Source organism: Cololabis saira, chromosome 12 (genome assembly GCF_033807715.1).
Source record: "Cololabis saira isolate AMF1-May2022 chromosome 12, fColSai1.1, whole genome shotgun sequence".
Taxonomy (NCBI): Eukaryota; Metazoa; Chordata; class Actinopteri; order Beloniformes; family Belonidae; genus Cololabis; species Cololabis saira.
Window position 1 is genome coordinate 16,832,585 of NC_084598.1, and position 25,102 is coordinate 16,857,686.

Below are 25,102 nucleotides of genomic sequence, written 5' to 3' on the forward strand. Positions count from 1 at the left end.
GTAGGATCACTGATAAAATGGGGGAAAAAACCGGGATAAAAATATTTAAAAAAATAAAATAAAAAAAATGTAGACACATAGACCGGTATAACACATATACAAAGATAAAATGGAGGAGGGAAAGCAATATTCTGGACATAACTATGTTTTGATGTAACTATGTAAATGGTTTCAACTAATGAGCCAATTTAGCCAAAAAATATATTATTTCTTGTATATATATTTTTTTATTGTTATTTCTTTGCTTTTTTTCTTCATTTTCTATGTGTATTTTATTAATATTTATAATTTGTTTAGACGTTTCCTTCACTTGACCCGGAAGCAGTCGCTGCGCTCGGGGATATTGGTGTAAAACAAAGGTCAGAAGTTCTCTCTCACCGCCATCTTGGAAATATCACCCTGAGTCGGTGAGTATCTGCTCTTAAAATCCGTCGTCATCTAACCATTTAAAACACACTTGGGTCCCTATGAAAGGTTTAATGCGTTTACTTAAAGAATGGCGAGTAGTCTGGTGCAATTATTACTCTTGTACGGTATCCAGTCGGCGAGAAATGTGCATCTGAAGCACTTGATAGCCGGTTCAAAATGGGGGAACATGGTGTGAAACGGGTTACTGGTAGTCAGGTGGAGCTACAGTGAAATGTATTCTCAACCTAAAAGACGTTCACCTGGTCACAGACAAACCAGAGTTATAAGATACAACCCGCTATCTTCCTTGTGTTGAGCGAGATTCCCGGAGTGATTAATGTCAGCCCCGCGTCGTTACAGACGGAGCTGAAAGCATGTGAAAGCATGGACTCACTCCCTCTCCAGCCAGTCCTGCCACTATACAGCTACACGCTGGGGCTGACGGTACAGAACAGCTGTGTGTCCACAGAGTCTGAGCTCTTGCTTCACGCCGTTAGAGACAGGACTTGTGCGTACTAAGAGTTTGTGTCTGTCCTGTCAGCAGCCATGCCCGGTGAAGCAACAGAAACGGTCCCGGTCACCGAGCAGGAGATGCAGCAGCCTCAAGTGGAGACTGGTAAGTATGTCTTAGCCTCTCAATCCGCATGGCGTTCTCACCAAGTGTAAAGTGGGGTGTTGGATCTCTAGAGCTGGTAAAGACCAGTGTCAGACCAGTTAACTGACTATGAAAGAGAGTTAGTATTATTTATTTATTGGTTTATTTGACAGGGACAATGCACATCAATAAAACATTGCTCTACATGTGCCAGAGTTGGCCAAGAGGCTATTTTTCATCTGTAGTCCCTGGACAGATGTAAGAATACAGAAAAAGTACAAAAAGGTACAGAAAGGTGCATTAAGTTTTAGTGCTGACAGGGCTGAGTATTAATCAACCATTTCTTTAAATGAGCTCTAAATAAACTGTGTCCAGTTCTCTGATAGTTGCAGGGATGGAGTTCCATTCTAGTGCAGCTTTAACAGAGAATGCAGACTTGACTGAAAGCACTTTTTCTGAGTGGAATAATACAATCCCCTCTTGCTGCACCTCTTGTGAACCGATCAGCAGTTGTTCTAATGTTGACAAAGTGTCTGAGTGGAGGAGAAGTCAGGCCGTATATAATCTTGTGCATAAGACAAACATCTACATATTTAATCATATTTTCCCAACTCAACAAGTTATATTTTTTTAGTATTGGACACAATGATGAAAATTATGAGTGTTAAATTAGCCGTCAGAACACAGTGTAACAGGAGACAGTTGCTTTTACTAGCACCAACCATGTGTTGGATTTACTTTGGCAAAAGTAATTGCACACTTAGGGATTTAAAGTGGTGGCTTAATCCAGGACCCCTCTTTAGATTATTCAAACTCAGTAGCATGTGATGATGTGCTCTGACAACTGGATTTTTTGCACATAATGCACGCATTTGGGTGTGGTTTTGTCAGTGTGTGTCTGCATGTAATTGTCTTTAAAAATACACTTTTAATTTTTGGAAAGTAACAGTGTTTACAGTAATACAGGGTAAATAAAGAATCATATTCAGAAAGAAGTTTATTGCCAAGTAGTTTAACACACACAAGGAATTTGTTGTGGTGATTGGTGGAATACAAAAGAGCAAATAATAAAGGAAAAAATTTACAACAAGTTGATCTAAAGTGCTGGAGTATTGAGTCTGTAGGGGAAAAAATGTACATGAGGTGACCTGGGATGTGCATTAATGTGACGCATAAGGTCAGAAGTGGGGTCTTCGCGTTAATGTAACGTAGGCAGGGTGTATTATATTTAACTTTGTTACATGTTAATTTTGAATCAGTAATTGAATCTTAAGGGGGCATTACCTCCTATAAAATGTTTGTACTACTACCATGGTGGTGGTGTGCCAGGTAGCTTTGTCCCCCCATATAAACACTGTATCAGCCACTACATTTGCTAGATGTGCCTTAGATCAAGTAGTGAGAGCAGTTTATACACCGGGGAAAAAATGGTTGTGGAATTGCCTGATTTAATGTATTTCGGACTGTACATTAATTGGCAGTGGATCCAAAGGGCTGGTCTGTGTTGCACTTAAGTATGTGTTTTTTGCCCCATGTATAAGGTGTGGCACCTCAGTTTAGGCTGGTATGACCTGATTTGTATCAGATTTCCTATAAACCTAAGTGAGTATATTTGTCCTCCTTCATGGTTCAGCTTAGGGCGGGGCAATTATGACCTCAAATCAATATCACAATAAATTGGGCAGTTTTCCCTTTAATGATAAATGCATGACCCCCACCCCCCATATTGGAAAGCCCGGTTTGCGAAAAATATTTTTTTCATGGGAGGTTTAAACCCTGTACCTGGAATGTCTCCCTCCTAAGTTGACCCAGCTTCTTCAAAAAGTACAAATTAGACTATATCAAATTCACTGTTTAAATACAGTGTGTGTGTGTGTGTGTGTGTGTGTGTGTGTGTGTGTGTGTGTGTGTGTGTGTGTGTGTGTGTGGACAGCTGCTGAGAGCTCAGTGCACAGTAGCATACCTTGACTTGTTTGTAAGATGGGCTGTTAGAATAACTGAGCGGTGAAGTTGCCATGTGTGGCGTAAGAGCGTGTAAACTTGAAATTGGAGTTTTTACCTGCCATTTATGTATTAATTGCTCGGGGGTCATTTTCTGGGTCTCTGGAAAGCGCCTAGAGACAACTTCTGTTGTAATAGACGCTATATAAATTTAATTTAAATGCGTGAATCTCACAAGACTTGAGACCCCTGTTATTTTGTCTCCGGTCAGCCGCTTCTTCGTTTGAACCATCAGCCATTTTCTTGGGTTTCCCTTCTCGTTCAGACTGAATGGTGGGTGGAGTCACGTGATGACACACACACGCTGTACACCGCCTTAAAGGGGGATGAAAAAAGCCTACTAGCACACACAGTCAAATCAACAAACATGTTTATTTTCTTTTTAATTATCACCAAATTTGCCGACATGACGTCGGTGATCGCAGCAAATTTCAGTAACTCTCTTTTTCTTCACTAACCAGCTTTCCCTTTTGTATTCATCAGCAGTGAGTGGCAGGCTCAAAACCTTGTCACTGTACCCAACTCGTTAACTTTTGTGGGTTTATTAGGCCTTTGAAACATTTTCTTAGCCCATAAAATTGAGGCTGCAAGACTATAGAATAATTCTTGCACTCGTGTCTAATGCTGTTGTGCACACGTAAATTCTGGCAGGTACCATGTGTGTAACACTCAAATCTAGCGTATTTCCTGTCCTTTTTACATTAACTGACACTGAGTGGTGCATTGAGCTGGCCCCACTAATAACTTTGAGGGTACACTCAATTGTAGGTTGAAACTAATGTAAACACAACTGGTGCGAGTCGGCGGGCCGTAGGATGTCAGTGAGCTCCTCATCCTCAAAGCCGTACCCGTAATAAATCAGCAAATTACAGAACTAATCTGCAATTGGGCTGCTAAAATGACAGATCATGTCTTTGCAGGACACAAGTCTTCGGTTATTAACAAACTGAATCCCCTCAGTTTCTGGCGGTCAGCCAACACAACAATAGGAGTGGCAGAGGGAGACCTGGTCATATTTGTGAAACACGAATTTGGGGAAGTGGCTACACAAATCAATTTATGCAGCATGGGCCTGCCACCAGCGGGGCTTGCATGTTACGTAGTACCATTCGTCTCCCCTCAACTTGGCTTCAAGCGCCGAGGACGCAATAACACCTTGGGTTTACATTGCCCAGTGCGTTTAACACGCGTTCATCATCCAGGGATAATAACGGGGCCTAATCTAAAAACACTGAAAGTAAGAACTAAGAGTTTGGATTCTGATTTGGGGAACTTTGCTTGATCTGTTGATCCATATGTTATGGTTGTTTTCTGGATGTGGTATGAAGCAGTATACTGATGTACATGAGCAGAGCTTTCAGGTTTGTAGTCAGTGTTGTTGTAAATTTGAAATTTTAAGGTTGGATTGTGGAGCGATTCAACTTGTTTGCATCAGCTTTTGTTTTGGCCAAAACTTTACTGCTTTTATTCACATGTGGTCACTGTATGGAGTTTGGGACACAAGCACTTTTTTCCTGCTTGAAGTGTAACCTATTCCACATCCCTACATATTACATCTTGAAATTCCCTCAGGATCAATAAAGTATCTATCTATCCATCCATCCAGATAGATCCAAAACCATTTCATCTCTGTGGCAACTTTTGCACAAACTCATTTCTGTTCACGCGTTGAGCACTTCAATCTCCTTCCCCATTACATGCTTCCATTAACCCTGAAAGCTCAAGTCTTAACCCATGGTTTTACTTTCCATTACTCCTGTTGCTCTTCCTCCTTTAGCTGCAACAGTTTTGACTGCTCTTCCTCCTGGATTGAGTCAAACCCTTCCAGAAACCCCTCTATCTACTAAAGAGATACGGTTTACAGAAGAAGCTCACACTCAAGCTCCCTGTGATCAATTCAATGGTGTAGCTGCAACTCAAATTACCGAGCAAGTGGATGTGAGCAAGTTGAAGGCATCGCTTGTCTCGCAGCAAGGGTTGACTGTTAACTCAGCAGAGGCTATTGCTGTTGGGCCAGCTCATGAAGAGTCTGTCCTTTCTGCTGAGGTTCCCATTCCTTCTTCTGGCCGACACATTTGTGAAGGAGCAAGTACTGCTGAAGGTGAGCTAAGAGTTCCCTCTGTTGCAACTGAGAAGTTGACCATCTTTTTTTTGATGCAAAAACTCTTGAAGAAGAGCTGGTAGAAACAGAGAAAGATGTTATTAAAGAATTTGCCCCTAGATAAGAAGTTGGCGAAGATGGAGTAACTAGTAATGCACCAGGACTTAGTGGATGCTTTGAATCTTTGCCTGGATGGTACCTGAAGATAAACTGTTGCTTGATGGGGTGACTTTCAGCCTGGCTGGTATAAATACAAATGGGAACACATTTTGCTTGGATTTGGTCTTGTAAATGTTGTGGTATCTGCCTAAATGGGTGGATCACATCTTGGATGATGAAGTTATTTTTCTGTTCATTCGCTGCTGAAAACTTCACTAAAATGCAAGTAGTACTCTTAAATTGTCAATCATTTGTTTGTAACATAACCAGTTCAAATTAGAAAAGATAAAATAGATAAAACAGAAATAGTTTAGTGAGACTGAACATCTGTAGTCAATTTTATTACATGTTGATTGTGATTGCAGTCTCCCTTATTTTTATTTGCTCAGATTGCTTGTTATATTTGAGAGCAATGGTGAATGGATCAGTTTGTGTAGCAGTTTGTTTTGTGTGTTTTTGGTATGAATTGCAAGTTAATTTACTTGTGCATCCTGATTAAATAAAGAATGCAGTTTTCTGAGTAGAAATATTGTACTCTGCACTTTGTCTGGCAGTTTGCATCAAACTCTAAAATTAGGCAGGTGTGTTTTCTTTTATTCCTCTAACATAAGCATACAGTTTCTTGGTTTATTAACATTTAATCTGCATGGTAAGACCTCGTCCATTAGGGTACAAGTTTTGAAAGAATTTTTTTCTGTTCAGCTTCGTCCCAGAAACCTCAGGCAGCCTCAGGCCCCGCAAAGCCAAAAGGCAAAGATGCCAAGAATGTAAAGGGTCCCTCGGCCCCAAAGGCGGTCCCTGGCAGAAGAAAACGCTCTTCTATGTCTGCCTCTTCTTCTTCTCCCACTTCACCAAAATCTGCTCCCCTTTCTGCCCCCATGTCACATGGGCAGTCTCCTTTGGTCTCTCCAACTGGTAACTCTCCTGCTAATCAGGATACCAGTGTCAGCCCAAAAGTTGTCAAGGCTGGTAAACAAGGAAAAGCTAAAAAGGTAGAGGCATTCGTGTCTGCTCCTGTACAGGTGGACTGCAAGGTCCCTGACACAAGTGTAAAACCAGAGGCCAACTTTAAGAAACCGGCAGCTGATGAAAAAAAAGCTGGTCCAGGTGGTAATAAATCTCAGTCATCAGCTGCAAAACCTGTTGCAGCCCCTGCTGCATTCAAAGTTACCTCAAAGCCTGCTGTTGCAGCACCAATTTCTTTCATGGATACAGTTGCTTCAAGCCCTCCCAGACCAGCTATAGTTACTGCTTCATCAAAAGCAGCCCATGTTAACTCTGCTGATGATGAGCTACCTCCACTGATCCCACCTGTGAAGCCAGTTAAAATGGCATCTCCTGTTGACAGTTCTACCAAAGCTCCTGTAGATGTTCCTAAAACATCACCCAAATCCAAGAAAGGTAATGAGCCCAAATCAGCCGCTGCCAAGCCGGCGCCTCCAGCTAAACCTGCCGAGGCCGCAAAGACAACACCTCTGGCAAAATCTACTCCTGCCGAGTCTGTGAAGTCTGCACCCCCCGCAAAATCTGCCGCTGCCGAAGCCGCCAAGAAGGCACCCCCGGCAAAACCTGCCGAGGCCGTCAAGGCAGCACCCCCGGCAAAACCTGCCGAGGCCGTCAAGGCAGCACCCCCGGCAAAATCTGCCGAGGCCGCCAAGAAGGCACCCCCGGCAAAATCTGCCGACGCCGTCAAGGCGGCACCCCCTGCAAAACCTGCCGCTGCCGAGGCCGCCAAGAAGGCACCCCCTGCAAAGCCTGCCGAGGCCGTCAAGGCGGCACCCCCGGCAAAATCTGCAGAGGCTGTCAAGGCGGCACCCCCGGCAAAATCTGCCGCTGCCGAGGCCGTCAAGGCGGCACCCCCGGCAAAGTCTGCAGAGGCCGTCAAGGCGGCACCCCCGGCAAAATCTGCAGAGGCCGTCAAGGCGGCACCCCCGGCAAAATCTGCCGAGGCCGTCAAGGCGGCACCCCCGGCAAAATCTGCAGAAGCCGCCAAGAAGGCACCCCCGGCAAAATCTGCAGAGGCCGTCAAGGCGGCACCCCCGGCAAAATCTGCAGAGGCCGTCAAGGCGGCACCCCCGGCGAAATCTGCCGCTGCCGAACCCGCCAAGAAGGCACCCCCGGCAAAATCTGCCGCTGCCGAAGCCACCAAGAAGGCACCCCCGGCAAAATCTGCCGAGGCCGCCAAGGCGGCACCACCTGCAAAATCTGCAGCTGCCTCTTCTGTTGCTGATCCTAAAGGTCCTAAAGCAGTTTCCAAGGCTGGACCTACATCTGAAACTGTACAAGACAAAGCGGCTCCTGTTGGGCCTGTAAATGATGTCAAATCAGTCGTTAACACCGCTAAAAAGCCAGGTGCAGATAAATCACATGAGATTGCCAAGCCAGCCCCTGAGAAAGGCCATAAGCCAGTTGGTGATCCCAAATTTTCTGAGGTAAAGGCAGGACCTGCTGAGGCTTCTCAACCTGCCAAATCTGCAGGTGTTCCCTTGAAACCTGCTCCAGTTGAGCCTTCTGTTCCTGCTCCATCTTCCCGCAAACTCACTTTTGCTGAGGCAGTTGCAAAACCTGCAGCTGTAAAAACTGAACCTGCCCCTACACCCGCTAAAACCCCAGCCAAGGTGGAGCCTGTGATCAAGAATGATGATGGTATTTTCTTCTTTCTTTCCTGTTATGTAATCTGTTTTTCCAACTGTCTTTGTGTGGTTACTGTTAAAATAATTAGATATGCCATATTTCCTTTTATAAAGTCACATTTTTAAATGTCAGACTAGCAAGTTGTTCACCTGTAAACTTTGTTTGGCAACAGTCCATTTTGTTGTGATGTCCTTTATCATGGGGTTTTATTAGTGTACTTGCATATTGTGAAGTATTTTTAGTCAAGATGACTTGCATCAGTCTCCTAATTTGAGGTATACTAAAGAGTACACAAATTTCATTTCAATTTTCTCTAAGTTAAGGTTGTGTTGTAGTATAATGTTCATAAAATTATACTTCACTGTCGGTAATTGTTTAATTTGTGCAGTCTGTTTCAAGTCAAAACGGGCCTTGGTCAACATAACCCTCTCACTCCACATGGAAATGTTATCTGCTATCTAATCAATTCAATGATTATGCTGTATTAAACTTGAGGTGTAGTGGATTTGCATATCCTAAAAGGATACTGTTTAATTTATTAGCAACCACACAAGATCAGCAAAGTCAGCGCTGAATATGGAATTCATGCATGTCCTTTCAAAATAACCATGCTAAGAGAACAAGGATTTATATCTACTTAGGTTCAGGAGAAAGTTTACTTTGATGCAGTGCAGCATGCGTGTTTGTTTCATCATTATTTGTAGCTTTGTTTATTGAAGTTTGTAGTTGCACAGTGTAATTTGTCTCGAATTCACCATAAAAATGGGGACATTTTCATCAAACTTAGAAATAATGGAAGTTGGAGTTTTGTATGTCTTGTATGTCTTTGTATGTTTATAGGTGTTTAAACAGGATTGAATGGATTCTTGGTTGAATGATGTAAACAAACTGGTATATGGAAATTGTATCCTAGCATTTTTCTGTGTTACTCCAGATTTTGTTTTCAGGTCTTTAAAAAAAAAAAAAGGCAAAATGTGAGAAGTCGGACTGAAACAATAAAATGTAGGCCTTTATTATAAGAGGGGTCCACTAATTATTTCAACAGGTCTATATCTGTATTTGAGGGTGGACAGTTGCCTCCTGCTATACGATATGTGACTAAATTTAATCTACTGATTTCTTTAGGATCTGGCACCGAGTCAGACAGTGACGACTCGGTCCCTGAGCTGGAGGAACAGGACTCTGCACAGACTCAGACACAACAAGCCCAGGTAACACTCCATTTTTGTTTATAAAGTTTCGTTCACTGGTACAAACTTGAATCAAAATGTTGGTCTTCGACTCTTCAATGATGATTTACACAGTGACTTTCGTTCTTCTGAGCCTACTGAAGCCAGCCACAGTCCTGAGAAGAGATGTTTATCGTGATTAAACCTCTTATGACTTTTTTCTTACATGGCTTACACATGTATGTAAAGTTGTTTTTTTTTGTTTTTTTTTTTTATGTAGCTTGCAGCAGCTGCCGAAATAGATGAGGAACCTGTCAGCAAAGCCAAACAGAGCCGCAGTGAAAAGAAGGCACGAAAGGTAAGTCACTGTTTTACAAGTGACAACTGGTTTACTGCTTCGTTTTATTTGAATTTTAACCACGTGTCACATTCATGTTCTTTGAAGGCGATGTCGAAGCTTGGTCTCAGGCAAGTAACAGGAGTCACCAGAGTCACCATTCGCAAGTCAAAGAACATCTTGTTTGTCATCACCAAACCGGATGTCTACAAGAGCCCTGCATCAGACACGTATATCGTCTTCGGTGAAGCTAAGGTAATGGGTTAGCTAGAAGACAGGCCAGATTACCGTTTCACCCGGTTAACCTGGACTTATTAGGGCTGAACGATTCATCGCATTTGTGATATCATGATGAATTGACACGCAATTTTTGTAAACGTAAGCAATTATAAGATTCTCACGTGAAGCAAGTGTGAGTGGAGCACTCGACTGCATCAACCCTTCATGCTATGCTTTAATCTGTTCGGTAATGGCTTCTTGCTAGACTTAAGTCAGAAGCTGGATCAGCTGAAGCTCCAGTCTTGAAGAGGAACAGCACATCCACACTGCGATTATTGTTTTATTTGTGGGGGGGTTTTTTTCTTTGAAAAAAAGTCTGCGCAATATCAGGTGTGCATCATGCTAAAGTTGCTATTTCACAGAGTAAAACTACAAACTTCCAGAATTTTGAAGAAAAAAAACATAAAGCCACATACAACATTGTATGGCTGAAATGTTGAGCACTAGTATGCCAAACAAGCCAGACTACCAGAGACCAGGATCATTGCCTGAAATGTTTGAAAGTGTTGCTCCATTCAAGTGGAATTAAAAACGGTATGGGAAAATCACTTGGGCAATAATGGAGCTTAGCTGAAGTTATGGTGTTAGCCTGGTTTCATGACATTGATAAACGGTACAGCAGGAGTTGAATTTGTCCGGGGCTGAGCCATGGCTCATAAGCTGCTGCTGCATCATGAGACGCACATCTTAAGCAACAAATGTTTTTCATGATTTTTGGTATTTAATCATTTAAAACAATATAACTATTTAACAATATTTTCAACAACTAAGTCAATGAACCATCTTGATGGTTATTTTCTTGTGACAATATTCGTAATGCGTTTTTTTTTTTTTTTCCCCTTCGAACGAGACAGACTCAGTCTCAGTTCACAGACTGGGAGTAAGAGTAATTTATGCAACCTTGAAAAGAGGTGCTTAAAAACCAATTAACTCGTTCAGATTTTATTAACTCAATGTTTTGTCTGTAATTTGGATTTTCAACTTTTTCTTTGGGGTAGTAGAACAGTTGGATTATGTTAAATTAATCTGGATAAAACTTTCTTTAAAACAAAAAGCTGTTTGCATGTTCTCCCTGTGCTTGCGTGGGTTCACTCCGGGTACTCCGGCTTCCTCCCATAGTCCAAAAACACGCATGCAAGGTTAATTGATACATCTAAATTGCCCGTAGGTGTGAGTGTGTCTGGTTGTCTATTTGTATATGTGGCCCTGGGATAGACTGGCGACCTGTCCAGGGTGAACACCTGCCTCTCGCCTGTAATGAGCTGGTATAGGCTCCAGTAGACCCCTGTAACCCTGCAGAGGACAAAGCGGGTATAGAAAATGGAAGACTTGAAACAAAGCTGCCTCGTCTGAGAAGATTTTATACTAAATATAATGTATTACGATTAAAATAATTAAGGTTTATTAAAAAAAAAAAAAATATATATATATATATATATAACAAGTTGCATATTATTTTGCTATTGCAGTATTGGGGCTGGGCTGGGGGTAGAAATTAGATTATTTTCCAAAATTGTGCAGCCCTACTTTGTTATGCATCTTACTTTTTTATTTAGCACAACATGTGGTACACAGATTCAGCTAATTGTTTCTTGTAGATGGTCTTTGTTGCCAAATGTATCGATGTCTTATATTTTGACCACAATATTGTTCTTATTTTTTTTAACCACAGATTGAAGATCTTTCTCAGCAAGCCCAACTGGCAGCCGCAGAAAAGTTCAAGGTACAGGGAGAAGCGGTATCAAACATCCAGGAAAACACACAGACACCCACAGTACAGGAGGAGAGTGAAGAAGAGGAGGTGAGATGTAGTTTTGAGTAAAAAAAAAATATAGTCCAATTGTAAATTAGGCAAAAAATAAAAATGTTTTTATTTTCAAAGGTTGATGAGACCGGCGTTGAGGTGAAGGACATTGAACTCGTCATGTCACAAGCCAACGTGTCACGAGCAAAGGCTGTACGGGCTCTGAAAAACAACAACAACGACATTGTCAATGCTATTATGGTGAGATTTTTAAACTTATTTCAAATTGTAAAATGTTTTGGGTCTATTTAGCTAACTATTAAACTAAACTGATGAATATTTATGAAGAGCTCTTCAATGATGATTGAAACAGTGACTTTCGTTCTTCTGAGTTTACTGAAGACAACCTTTCTGTCCTGAGAAGAGACAAACTCTTGAAAATGTCCTAAATGTTAATTTGAGCTTCCTACTTGGCTTACTACTTCTGTTTTTCTTTTACAGGAATTGACGATGTAAAGGGACTGAAGAGTTGAAGAAAAGTTGCTGATATAATCTAAGCTCATTTATACAATTTATACCCAAGATGGAAATAAAGTTGTGGCTTGATAACATTACATTTTGATTTCTTTTTTCTTTTAGAAATTAAGTTGTCTGATGTTTTTAGATCTAATGATGAATCTGTTTGAGACAGAAATTAAGCCAATATCATCATGCCAAACTTTGAGATCCTTGCTTCATTTCAGAACTTCATTTCTCTATACACACATCAACCCGTGTCATCACACAGACCTTGCCTTTTGAGTAATATTACAAATCTCTAGGATGCCATTTCCAACTCTTAATGGGTTAATTATAATTGATGATAAAATGTATCAAAGGAAGTTGTTTTTGGATAATGGTAGTTTATAAAGAAAAGCTGAGAAGGACCTGTGGTCAATTTGATTTTCATGCTTTGTGGAGCTGGAACATTGTACTGTAAAGATGAAAAATAAAAATGAAAACTGAGGTCTTGACAGTCAATTATATCTGATACATTTAAATTCAACTATACAAACTGTTTTAGAATACTTGAATATGGATACTTTAATGGAATAATGTAAGTGTTTGAAATATCTTAAAATGCAAGTAGCCTGATTTCTTAAATGTGAAAACTTAAAAGGGGTGCAAAGAAGATGTTTATATGGAAGAGGATTAGGGCCACTTGAATAAAATTCTGAGAACAAAGTACTTTAACCCTTGTTGGAATCCATGTTAGCATATACTGTTTGTGTATATAGGACCAACTTAAACATGTCTGAGTTGCAGGCAATTTGTGTTCCATGTGGAAAATCTTTTAAATGACCTCGAACCATTCAGTCAGGTTCAGAATTGCCGTGGTGAATCTCAAAACACTGCTGCAGTACCAACACCGCCACATTGAAGGGAGAACATTCTCACAATATTTCATCAGGGTGTGAATCACCTTTTCTTCCATTATGCCAATTGAAGAAATTGTTACAGTAGCAAATGACTTCCTGTTGTCCATTAACCAAGCTGTAGCAGTCCAAATTTTAAATGTCACTGTACATGTACCGTTTGACAGATCTGAATGAAACTCAGGATTTAATGATCTCGGAGGTTGACAGTTTAAAGTTTAAGGCGATTAACTTCTTAATAGACCCTTTGTTGCAGCAAATTCAATGTTTGCCTTTGTGAGAGGGATCTAATACTTGAACCTCCCCTCCCAGGGAGGAATGGATGATTTGTACTGACTGTTTTTTCCATACACAAGTGCCCAAACCATCCACTTCCTGTTTGACGGTGAATGACAGTTGGTTTGTCATTTGTCCATGGTTGAATGTGGAACCATGAAACTTTGTGTTGCGTGAGAACAGTTTTGAGTATATTGAGTACAAATCTCAGGCTGATCTAATGAAGCACGGGGGAATTACAGGACATAATGTTACAGAAACAATTTTCCTTTTATCAGAAGTTGGGGCTCTAATAATAATAGGTTCATAAGGCGATTTCAATTGGGTCCTCGCAGCTTGGGCCCTTATGATATTCAGGTCGGGTTCGGTCGGGCTGATTAGAATAATTATTGCACTTTAAAACTTAATATTCAATATTATAGCGTATAAAAATGCAAACACCATATAAGTCAAAAATACTAAAACATCCATCCTCCAGCAGGTGGCAGAGACGGTCAGGAAAAAGTCGAAGACTGGTGAATTGAATACAAAGATTTACACATAGAAACAGTGAACCCTGGGGGTTTTTGGTGTTTTTTTTTAAAGAAAAAGTAAATATATTTTTTGGTCTGAATCATCAGTGTTACGTTTACTTAAGTTAGCCTTGATTAGTCCTCGAACAGGTTAACAAAATACATTTTGTCCCCCTCATCAAATGTCAGTAACTATGTTTCAGGCATATATATCCAAGAATTGATCACAAATGGGAAAGCCCTGTTTAAGTCTGGCCAATAGGCGTATGCCCTAAGGATGGTGCAAGACATTTTCCTAATGGCAAAAAATATCATAGACTATATGCATAATAGCACATTAACATATCAATATTTTCTGTTAACTCCTTGGACCGACAGGAGTCTTTCTGTGAATAGTTTGCATGTTCTCTCCATGCTTGTGTGGCTTCCTACCACAATCCAAAGTTAATTAATGGTTAATTAATGTTTCTTAATTGCGAGTGTGAGTATGACTGGTTGTCTGTCTGTGAATGTGGCCCCGTGGTAGACAGGTGACCTGTCCAGGGTATATCCATGCTTCCCGCCTGTAATAAGCACATGGAAACACACTGAAATGTGTCCTCTGCTTTTAACCCATCACTTTTTATTTTTATTCTGGCGCCCAGGGAGCAATTAGTCAAGTCAAATTTATTTATAAAGCACATTTCACATTATGAGCATGGACTCAATGTGCTCAAACATACATAAACAAACAAACAAACAAAATTACAAGTTTACAATAACAGAAATAGATAACGAGTATGACAAGAGAAAAAACAATAACAACCATAATTCCATTTTAACAAAAGTGTGATCACCCAGCCAACCATGAGTTTAGTCAAACGCCTGTGCAAAAAGGTACGTTTTTAGTCTGCTTTTGAAAGTGGGCACGGTTGGAGCAGACCTTAGTTCCTGCAGAGAGAGGGACCGTAGTGACTGAAAGCACCATGAGCAGATCTAGTGTGAATTCTAGGTATGATGAGAAGACTCTTATTTGATGATCTAAGGGGATCTGTCCGGAATGTATTCAGTCAGCATGTCAACCATGTAGGAGGGAGCTAAGCCATTCATAGATTTAAAGACAAAAAGAAGAACTTTAAAATCTACTCTCTGTTTAACAGGGAGCCAGTGAAGAGAGGATAAAACAGGAGTGATGTGTTCTTACCTCTTGGTTTTTGTTAGAATTCTGGCCGCAGCATTTTGAATAATCTGGAGTTTATGTAACACTTGCTTTGTTAGTCCTACAAAAAGTGCATTGCAATAATCTAATCTACTGGAGATAAAGGCATGAACCAGTTTTTCAGAGTCTGATTGTGACAGAAAGCATCTTACTTTAGATATATTTCTGAGGTGATAGAAGGCAGTCTAGGAGACATTAGCTATGTGTTTCTGGAAGTTAAGATCAGCATCTAAAATAACACCCAAGTTTTTGACAAGCTCACACGGTTTTACTGAGAGGAGTTAATAAAGGGAGAATATGTTGCCTCAGAGCACTTGGACCAACTAAAAGAATCTCTGTTTTTTCTTCATTTAGCTGTAAAAAGTTTGTTGCCATCCAATAGTTTATATCTGTAATGCATTGAATGAGGTCATTGACTGGGCTCACATGATTGGCAGTAACAGATACATATAATTGTGTGTCATCAGCATAAGAATGATATTGAATATTATGATGCCGAACGATGGACCCAAGTGCTAACATATACAAATTGAAAAGTAGGGGACCTAGAATTGACCCTTGTGGGACTCCATGTTGAATGCTGACATTATCAGATTCATAGCTGCCAACCGAAACAGAGAAAGATCTACCACTTAGATATGAAGAAAACCAGTTAAGATTAAGAATTAGGGGCTTGCTCAGACAGGGACCCAAAGTGGTATATTTTAGTTGCCATCTTCAGGGGCTTGAGCCTGGGTCCTCCAGACCCAAGCCCACCTCTGTAACCAATACAACACACACACACACACACACACACACACACACACACACACACACACACACACACACACACACACACACACACACACACACACACACACACACACACACACACACACACACAAAATATATATATATATATATATATATATATATATAGATAATATATTATTTTATTTTATTTTTTTACCAATGACTATAATGCTCCACTGTGAGTGCTGTGTGTTTCCTGAGTCGTGGTACCAACAGGTCCTCGCCTCACATCAGGCGCAGCTGCGTCTCCACAAACATCCCGCGCCATTCTCGTCCCCAGATACGCAACCAGATCCGGAGCAGTGCACACACTTACTCCAGGCGTCCGCAGAGCTCGTGTGCCGGCACCATCCCCTCCTTTAGAAAGAAACTACCATTCTTCCCACCGCTCTGCATCTGTGCATCTCTGCCCAGAGGAGCTGACCAGCAGACCAGCAGACATGTAAGTATGTGGAGTCAGCGTGTGTGGTGTTAGCGCGCTGCTCGGCTAGCACCGCGGGACACGGCTCTGCACAGGCGGGAGCTGGCCCTTCAACCCACCCACAGCACGACCATCCTCATTATTTAGATGTGCAGACATGCTAAAATACCACCGTGGGTGTTATTGGCCGGTGTGTGTGGAGTAAAGCCTGAATTATGGTTCCACGTTAAATCGACGCAGAGCCTACGCCGTAGTGTTACGGCGTAGGGTACGCGGCGACGAGCACCGTACGCCGTACGTTCTGCGTCGGTGTAACGCGGAAGCATAAATCAGCCTTTAGCGGAGAGGTCTCGTGGCTGCTAGCGAGGCTCCATTGAAACTCACCCGGCTAGCGTTAGCCACACCGCACCATAACTAACCAAATATGAGCTTATCCACATCAGAAAACAACCATACCAAAGGTGCCCGACTCGGTCGCAAAGTGGACGAGGCTCTGAGTTACATTTGGTAACTTAATATGAGCTTTTAGACAGTTTATAGGTGGTTTGTAAAGGGGTCGGCCAATGATTCAGGCACCACGAGCTGCGAGGGGACGATTAACGTGCTTAACATGTATTCTGATCAAGGTGTTGACCTATTAACATTAACCTATTCCAGCTGAATAGTAACCTTGTTTCCTAAGATCAGCATAGGTGATAGTCGCATACACTAAGTAATACTATTTAATGATGAATAAATTATTCTGTGAACTGATGATTCACTACTGATACTTCTGTGTGGCTTGTAGATGGCCATGCGGTTTACTTACCTGTCATCAAGACATGATGTGTTTAACCTACAACTACCTATGTTTAACCTATATACTGTACAGGCTGCAAGAGCTGAACTCCTTAAGTTATTGTAGATTGATGGTATTAATGCTATTGCTTGGGGTTTAGGTACAAACGTAAACCCCACAGCACACTTGTGGGCATGTTTTAGGCTTACAACAAAATGGAGAACTCATTAACTCTGCAATCAGAATCAGAAAGGGGGTTTATTGCCAAGTTTGTTAACACACACACAAGGAATTTGTTGTGGTGATTGGTGCAATACAGTAAGAATAAAAATATAAAAGCAAGCAAACAAACATATATGGAGATAAACTGAGAGATAGAATAAAGTAAAATGTATAACAGGGATAAACAGAAATGTACAATATGAGGATTAAAAAGTGCCGGATATGAATCTTTACAAAAAGTGACGTAGGATGACAGATGACAGATAAAATGTATAAACAGAAATGAACAGTATAGGCAGAAATGTACAATATGGGGTTTTTAAAGTGTTGGATGTGAGTCTGTACAATGTTACAGGGTTGGAATATTTACGTTAATGTAACGTAGAGTGGGATGGGGGGGCAGTCCGTAGTAGTCGGGGGGGGGAGGGGGGATCGGGGCCTTGTTGACGAAAGGAGTAAGATCTGCTGTAAAAGGTTGCCGATCAGAGGTTCATCAATTACCCAATGCCGTCATTTCTATGAAATTTCATTGTCAGCTAAATTCTTTGAACTTCCCTTTATGTTTTACTGTGTTTTTTTCTTTCCCACACAGGCATACAGCAACTGCCAAATGGTACGACAGGAGGGACTCTGTTATTATAGAGTTCCTTATAGCAGACAGCAAAGATGTTAAAGTGGACTTTAACAAAAAAAAGTGTGGTTTTAGGTATGCATTTCTTATGTTCGGTCGAAATACAGATATGAAGTTGTTCTTAGTTATGAATATATAGATACATGTCTTGTTTCATCCAGTCTTAGTATTTTGGTGATGTGAGTTAAGTGTCATCCCTCTGTCCCTTTTTCCCCCTCTCTTCCACAGCTGTCTTGGAGGAGATGGAGATGCCAAACATGAGAATGAAATAGAACTTTATGAGGATATTGACGAAAGTGTAAGTTGTACTGACTTCATCATTGGTTGTTGTAAATGCATACAGTGAATATAAAACATTACACACCCTTTTGAATTTTTTTTTTTATGTAAATGGAGAAGAAAACAACATAAATGTCAGACTTGTTACAGCTTCAACCTGATGGTACTAGTCAGGAGAGGGATTTAAAAGAATACCAAAGGCACTGAATGTACTTGTACTAACAAAACCATAATCTGAGAAAATATTGCAAGGATGAGGAAGAAACTTATCAGGGAGACGACTGAGAACCCAACGGCAATGCTTAGGAACTACAGGAATATCTGGCAGTTATTGGTCATGAATCTGACTGTCTCCTGTATTCTGCACAAATCTGCGCTGCATGGTAGGGTAGTAAAACAGAAGCTGTTGTAAGCCTTCTGAATTAACTAAAAACACAATTAAATCACTATAAGCCATGTTGGAAATTGTATTATGGACATTACAGGACAAATGTTAAACTCTTAACCTTAGTCACAGTAAAGCTGCTTCTCTTCTGATGAGCAAGGGGCACTTGTCAAGATAAACTAGGAAAAATAATGTCTCTAAATACCAAGATATACTGTACTGGCGCAAAACCTTCTTTCCTCTCAAGAAGAATTTCATATTGAAACATCATGACAATGACCCAAAGCACATGCCCTGGAATGACAATCAGAGCCCAGACCTCAATGTCATTGAATACCTATGAAATTACTAAAGAAGAGTTGTACATAGGTGATCCCCTCACAATTTGAAAGAACTTTTAACTATTTGGCAAAGTCTTTTTTTTTAATAGTTTATAAATACATATACATTATTTCATATTTATTTCTCTGTATTTCTGTTTGTAGGAATATTATATTGAAGTCTGGCATAAATCTCCTAGCCTAGAAATTTAGACATACTACTAAGAAATTAAAATTTGCCATTGGAGTTCATTAACTACTGGTATGTTCAAAAGTCATGGGGAGCCAATCAGTCTATCCTTGTAGGTAAATGGGGTCTCTGGACAGGCGTAACTTGATAACAGAGCAGTGACATAATCCAGATGTAAACTATGTAGATGGCTGCTGCTGAGTATTCCTCAGCCATCAACGGCCACTTGATTCAGCAGAAGATACATCTACCTTGCAAAGAATTGATTTGAGTGTATTTGCCTCTTTGCTGAAAGGGTATGGCCAAAATTTAATTAACTTTTCAAAACACTCTCCCGTTGACTCGTTTTCATTAGTCTGAATAAGTCACATTTTTTGTTGCTCTGATTGGTCATACCGGTAACCAAGGTTGGTTAGGCAACAAGTAATAATAATAAGCAACCCTTGGTGCTGGAGGCCCTATTTATAATTTTCAGACTACATCTTTCCAGATCTGCCTCTGATCTATCAAGCTTGTCTTTTTTGTATTTTTGAAAAACCTTTTCATATTCACTTTTGTTTTAAAATATATTTCCACTGTAGTAATGTAAATTGCTGTTTACAAAGTGCATCACCATGATGATCGCTTTACCTTGTTTTCCAACTCAATTCAGGAATGCAAACATAAACGCACAGACCGTTCTGTCTTGTGCTATTTACGAAAAGCACAGCCAGGGAAAGCGTGGCCGAGGCTAACAAAAGAGAAGGCGAAGGTGAGTAACGGAAGAAAATGTATTCTCTTAAAAGGACTGTCCATCCTGAATTTGAAACACATGTATTATGGTGTGGATAACTGATGCACAACATTAGAACTATTGCTTTTTCTGACATTGCTTAAAGCATTTTATTACTAGACAAATGCAAATTAATTTTCATTTGTAATATGCTTTAGTAACAAACAGACCAAAAATGCCACTGAACACTGGTGTACACAACCACACAAAGCTACAAAATATGTATCATTGGGTACTTCAACAGTGCTCCTCTAAGCTAAACACAGATTATGCGTTTGGTCCAGATCAGGTGAAATCCTGTTTGAACGGGAGGAACGCCCATTTAGCCTGAACAAATGAAATGCAAGCTCAGAAGCTCAACTGAAAAATTCTATTTTGTTTCTTCAGCTGAGTTGGCTCAGTGTTGACTTCAACAACTGGAAAGACTGGGAGGATGACTCAGATGAGGAGATGGGCAACTTTGATCAGTTCTCAGATGTAAGTAATTTGATCAATGTAAAGTAAATGATTAATTATTAATGAATGTGAGAAGTTTTTAAAAACTCAGTTAAAATAAAATTTTGTCCAGGGACCAGCTGGTGGATTCTTAGTCATATAGAACACTATGCAACAGAACACAGTACCAATTAAAAGAGACGAAGGAAGATTAATTCTACTAGAAAATAAATCATCAGATGGACACAGTCTCTAAATTCTTATATATATTTCTTAGTGGTGATTGCGCAGTTTAGCTCTGGCATGATGGGAAATGTTGGTCAGTTTGGTCTACGGTATATTTATTAAACCACTAATCTCCTGCTCACACATTGGAGTGTCAGTATCATTGCTTTTCCTCCACTTCAAACTGAATTGTTTGTCTTGCATTGTGGTGAAAAGTTCTCTAAAGTTCAGGTTTTTAGGCATCAACACAAGCCAGTCAGGTTGCAGCTACAGAGATAGAGCAGGAAGACATTTGATTCGTTGTTTAATGGTATCATGAGGACACATCAGAAACCCCCACCATCAAGTGCTGCTACAATGATCCTCTGTGCGCTGTCATATGGGAAACAGCTTCTGATGGATTTAAAGTTGAAATATTTTATCTCATGTTACTCCATTTGCAATGTGAATCAATCACCTGAAATTTCAACGTGACAGCTTTGAGTGTTCCCTTTATTTATATTGGCTTTCATACATATGTGATCTTTCATGTGAAAAATGTTTATGAATTTCAGCTAAATTATGTGAGATTATTTGTTTCATCGAGGAAAATGGGGACAGGTCAAAGTTCTGATGTATTCTGGTCACAATCTAATCTTGTTCACTTAAAAAAAACAAAACAAAACTACAGATTTGTAGACCTTGTAATATTTGTTTATTGCTAACTTCTGGATTGAGGCTTATGTGAAACTAAGATTTAAAAATGTACCCACTGAGTGAGAAAAAAGACAATCTAATCTAAACTAAGATTCGTTGTAAGTCCTTGACTGGCCAATAGTGACTGGCTGCACAAGCAAGTCCATCTCCATTGACTCCCATGTTAAAACGTCCAGCTTTAGAGCAGAAATAAACATTTATAGTCTGTTTCAAAAAACTGTTTTTGTCTCAATAGTTCACATCCATGACAGCTCTGAGGGGGGTGAATTTTTTTTGTAACATGCCAGGCGAGAATATATCAAGCAAAACATGTATTTCTAATAGGATTGATTGACAGTCGTCTCCGCCAATAGCTAACAGTTATCACTTCATCTGTAATACTCATGCTACCGCACTTAGCAAAGCAACCAGCCATTTGTATTAGCCCAGCGTCGGCTAAACATTTCCCTTTCAAATGTATTTATATAGCGTCTATTACAACAGAAGTTGTCTCTAGGTGCTTTCCAGAGACCCAGAACATGACCCTGAGAAATTACTTAAACAATGGTGGGTAAAAACTCTCCTAGTGGGAGAAAAACCTTCAGCCAAACTGCAGATCAGGATGTCAGTAAGTATCCATCAGACACCCATACAGACAGGTGGAAGCAGCAGTGGGACGATGAGAGGGTGGGACTGCAGCTCCTGAAGCTCTGGCCTGCAAACATGCACAAAGGAGGAGGAGGGGGCAGAACAATGAAGAACAATGATGGTTATGAGATACTTCTAATGAATAAGTGAGGGTTGATCTGAGGAAAGGAAAGAGGAGAGGTGGGGGGGGGTAGCGCTCAGTGGATCATGTTGGTGTCCCCTCATGTGACAGACTGCTTCATTCACTGTTTTATACAGTCTATGGTTTATCCATAATCCATTTGACATACAAAAAAATAATAATTATGTAGTGACTTTAATGTTGTAAATTTCAGATGATGAACAACATGGGAGGTGAGGATGACTTACCTGATCTAGATGGTGCCGAAGATGTAAGTTTGTTTTTTTTAGGAGGGGGGGTGAGAGGGATGTATATTTCATTTCATCATTCAGCATTAGTTGTGCACTTACCACTGAACTGGTAACAAGAGAGGGGTGAATTATCAGATGTTGATTTGTGATCTACTGTGGAACAACTTTCAAACTTTTGCCTGTTTTTTTTTGTTTGCTTTTTATATTAGGATGACTCTGCAGATAGCGACGATGAGAGTAAGTCATCATGAGCCTTTTTAACAAAATGCAATTACAGCTTTAATTATTGATGGAGAACTGATTATTGTTTTTCACTTTCAGAAATGCCAGACTTGGAATAGAAGACTGTAATACTGTAGAAGGAACACAGACCAACTGAGGACAAGAGGAAGCATAACAAATTCACATCTTGAAACTGAAGGCAGTGACAAACAACTGTACATATGAGTCAGTAGCCATATTTATCTCTTTGACCAATTGGAGTACTTACAGTTGATATGCATGGCATTGTACAGAGCAGCTATCTTCACTTCCATTTGCTGTACTGCACTTTTGGGGTATGTTGTTTTTGTTGAATATTACAAGAAAGGACACCTTATTTTTGGGAAACTTGTAGTTGTCCTCAACTGTTTTCAAATGCAATGTGGTTCAAAAATTACCTGGTTCACTTCTTCCTAATGTTGTTTGTTTTGTTTTCTTAAATTAGCTGATTTGAGCAGCTTGTTTCATGATTGAAGAATTAGATGGGTTTTCTGATTGGGATCCTCTAAAGCCTTCCGTGTGCTGTGAATTAGATATCCAGGCAACCAGTCTTTGTATCAGTAGCTTAACCTTCCACCTTATGTTTCCTTTTATTACTTGTTTAATGTTTGTGAATTTGGAATAATGAATTAGAAATATTTGCATTTTCCCAGTAATGATCTACTGTACTGATTGAATTCCATATACACACCTGACATATAATTTACAACAGACAGTGAAATGTTTTGCAGCTGATGAAGAAATCTGAAGCTCAGTTGGTCTTTTGCTTCATGTGGTTTGACACTATCCTTCAGTTTCTTTCTGTTTGTTCATCTATCCTCCCTCATGAGTGAGGAAGTGTTGGAATGAAACAAGAGTGGTGACCAAATCATATTTGCACTGTCAATAAAATGTAAAAGAAGACAAATGTTCAGTTACGGTGGATTTTTCTTTTTTAAATTGTCTACATCTTTCTAATAAACAGTTAAAAGAAACTTTTTATTTTTATTTTTTATTATTCCTAAATTTTTCATAAATTACATGTAATTTATGGCAGATTTTTTTTTTTTTTTTGCTTTACACTCATTCACACAGTTTTATATAAATGATTGATCACCTGTTAATTTAAAGTGTCATAATTAATTAACTAACCATTATGATGCGTGGTGGGGAATGATTCCAAAATCAGATTTATACATCAGCTGTATTGTGTTGCAGTATTTTGAAGTTGAAACGTATATGGTCAAAATTGTCCTATATAAACATGGCATTACAACTGCAAAGAAATCAGCCCAAGGATATGCTGGGTTTTGCTCAATTAGATTTGACACCAATAGAGGGCAGTATTACGCCGTAAAGGGATTAGCTGGTTAGGCATATCCCAATTTCAAAGAATTTAAGAAAAAAATTGGGCCACAGCATTAAACGTTGTTTTATTTAAACAACGGTACTTTAATTCAGAGTATGATTTGTAGTTTATACTAGTTTCCTTGCCCGCCCTTTGCGGCGCTAAGACCCAGGAGCGTCCACGTTTTTCGGCTCGGAATATTAGCATACTTCCTCTTCAGGCCTGATTTCCTCACTGACTCATTTGAGAAAAGCAACGATAACGTGAAACCCCGGTTTCCTGTTAATCCTCCATAGCATCATAAAATAAAAGCTTGACATGTATGGTCACATAGCATGTAATTAATGTTTTTTTTTTTTTTAATAAACTCAAAATGATTGTAACTATTATAACAACTCCATGTGACCAAACTGCTGTAAAGGCTACACAAGTACCAAATAATAAAAAAAGAACAATAATACATAAATAGAACAAAGAATGAAGTAAATAAAACAGCAACAAAAACGTTTTTGCTCGATTAAAGTAAATGTTTACTAATCAACCGGGCCATTTAGCATCATTAGACTTATGTTTTATTACAGATATTACATTTGAGAGTATTGTAACATAACTATAAAACGACCAGATTTACGTTGTCATTAAATAAGAATATATACGATGGTTTAAGCGCATAAGTTTCGCATAAATTTCATTTATTTGTTGATTTGATTTGATTATTCAAGGATGAAGGAAACATGTAGACCGCACCTTTTTTCTTTCTTATTTCTCGAGGTTCAAGGAATCTTTGTTATCCCCATGGAGGCCATTTGTTTTACTCGCAGCCATACTTATCTCTTACTTCTTGCTTTTATATCATTACTTACACTAATTTGATTGTAGACAATGAATAAGCTTCGCTTCAGCCTACACCTTTTTCGGTCTGGATGTTATTTGTAGCCTATATTGGCAACTTTTTTTTTTCCTTTTTTTTTGCAATGATTTCTTTGAACAGTGTATTTGTTTCCTTGTTGTCTTATTTTATTTTATTTCATTTTTAATTTTGTAAAAGCTATGTTGATGTTTGTCTTATTTTTATTCTTTTTTTGTGATGTCATGACCGAAAATAAACTGAACTGAAGGCAAGGCAAGGCAAGTTTATTTAGCACAATTCAACAACCGCGGTTGAATTGGTTTGATATTGGATATTATGAATTCAACACCCATAAAACTTGTGATACATACCACTGATTTTGGTCAAACCACTTGTGATGTGTTCATGGTTATCTAGACTATATATCACAAAACGGTAATTATTAAAAAATCATATATATGGGCATATATATGGGCTGATTTAATGTGGTTTAATGAATTCAACACCCATAAAACTTGATACATACCACTGATTTTGGTCATATTGCTTGTGATGTGTTCATGGTCATCTAGACTATATATCACAATTTATTATTATAAGTAATTATTATAAAATCATATTATGGGCGGATTTAATGAGGTTTAATGAAAACAATCTGTGTTATGTATCACAAGTTGTATGGGTGTTGAAT

The 25,102-nt window shown here is 39.5% G+C and overlaps 2 protein-coding genes and 2 non-coding genes across 7 annotated transcripts; all 4 read left to right on the forward strand.

Moving 5' to 3' along the window:
• The first annotated feature begins 328 nt into the window (after positions 1–328).
• naca (nascent polypeptide associated complex subunit alpha) lies at positions 329–12,432 on the forward strand. Of its 4 annotated transcripts, none has more exons than XM_061735764.1 (8): positions 329–407; positions 953–1,024; positions 9,024–9,109; positions 9,348–9,425; positions 9,513–9,659; positions 11,356–11,484; positions 11,566–11,688; positions 11,929–12,432. In XM_061735764.1, the coding sequence occupies exons 2-8, from the start codon at positions 955–957 to the stop codon at positions 11,941–11,943; spliced, it is 648 nt and encodes a 215-aa protein (XP_061591748.1). In that variant the 5' UTR covers positions 329–407; positions 953–954; the 3' UTR covers positions 11,944–12,432. The 4 variants fall into 4 exon arrangements, with proteins under 4 accessions (XP_061591748.1, XP_061591746.1, XP_061591745.1 ...); XM_061735762.1 differs by having other exon boundaries at positions 335–407; positions 950–1,024; XM_061735761.1 differs by lacking the exon at positions 329–407 and adding an exon at positions 4,782–5,105 and having other exon boundaries at positions 950–1,024.
• On the forward strand, positions 9,181–9,252 carry LOC133457601 (small nucleolar RNA SNORD59). The gene has a single exon (XR_009783887.1). It is a non-coding gene; the product is annotated as a small nucleolar RNA SNORD59 (small nucleolar RNA).
• Positions 11,779–11,852, forward strand: LOC133457599 (small nucleolar RNA SNORD59). The gene has a single exon (XR_009783886.1). It is a non-coding gene; the product is annotated as a small nucleolar RNA SNORD59 (small nucleolar RNA).
• Positions 12,433–15,833: 3,401 nt separating the features above from the next.
• On the forward strand, positions 15,834–23,141 carry LOC133456986 (prostaglandin E synthase 3-like). The gene is made up of 8 exons (XM_061735765.1): positions 15,834–16,062; positions 17,634–17,747; positions 17,901–17,970; positions 19,499–19,597; positions 20,006–20,095; positions 21,937–21,993; positions 22,183–22,210; positions 22,295–23,141. Coding segments are annotated over exons 1-8 (480 nt in total). The 5' UTR covers positions 15,834–16,060; the 3' UTR covers positions 22,315–23,141.
• The last annotated feature ends 1,961 nt before the right edge of the window (positions 23,142–25,102 follow it).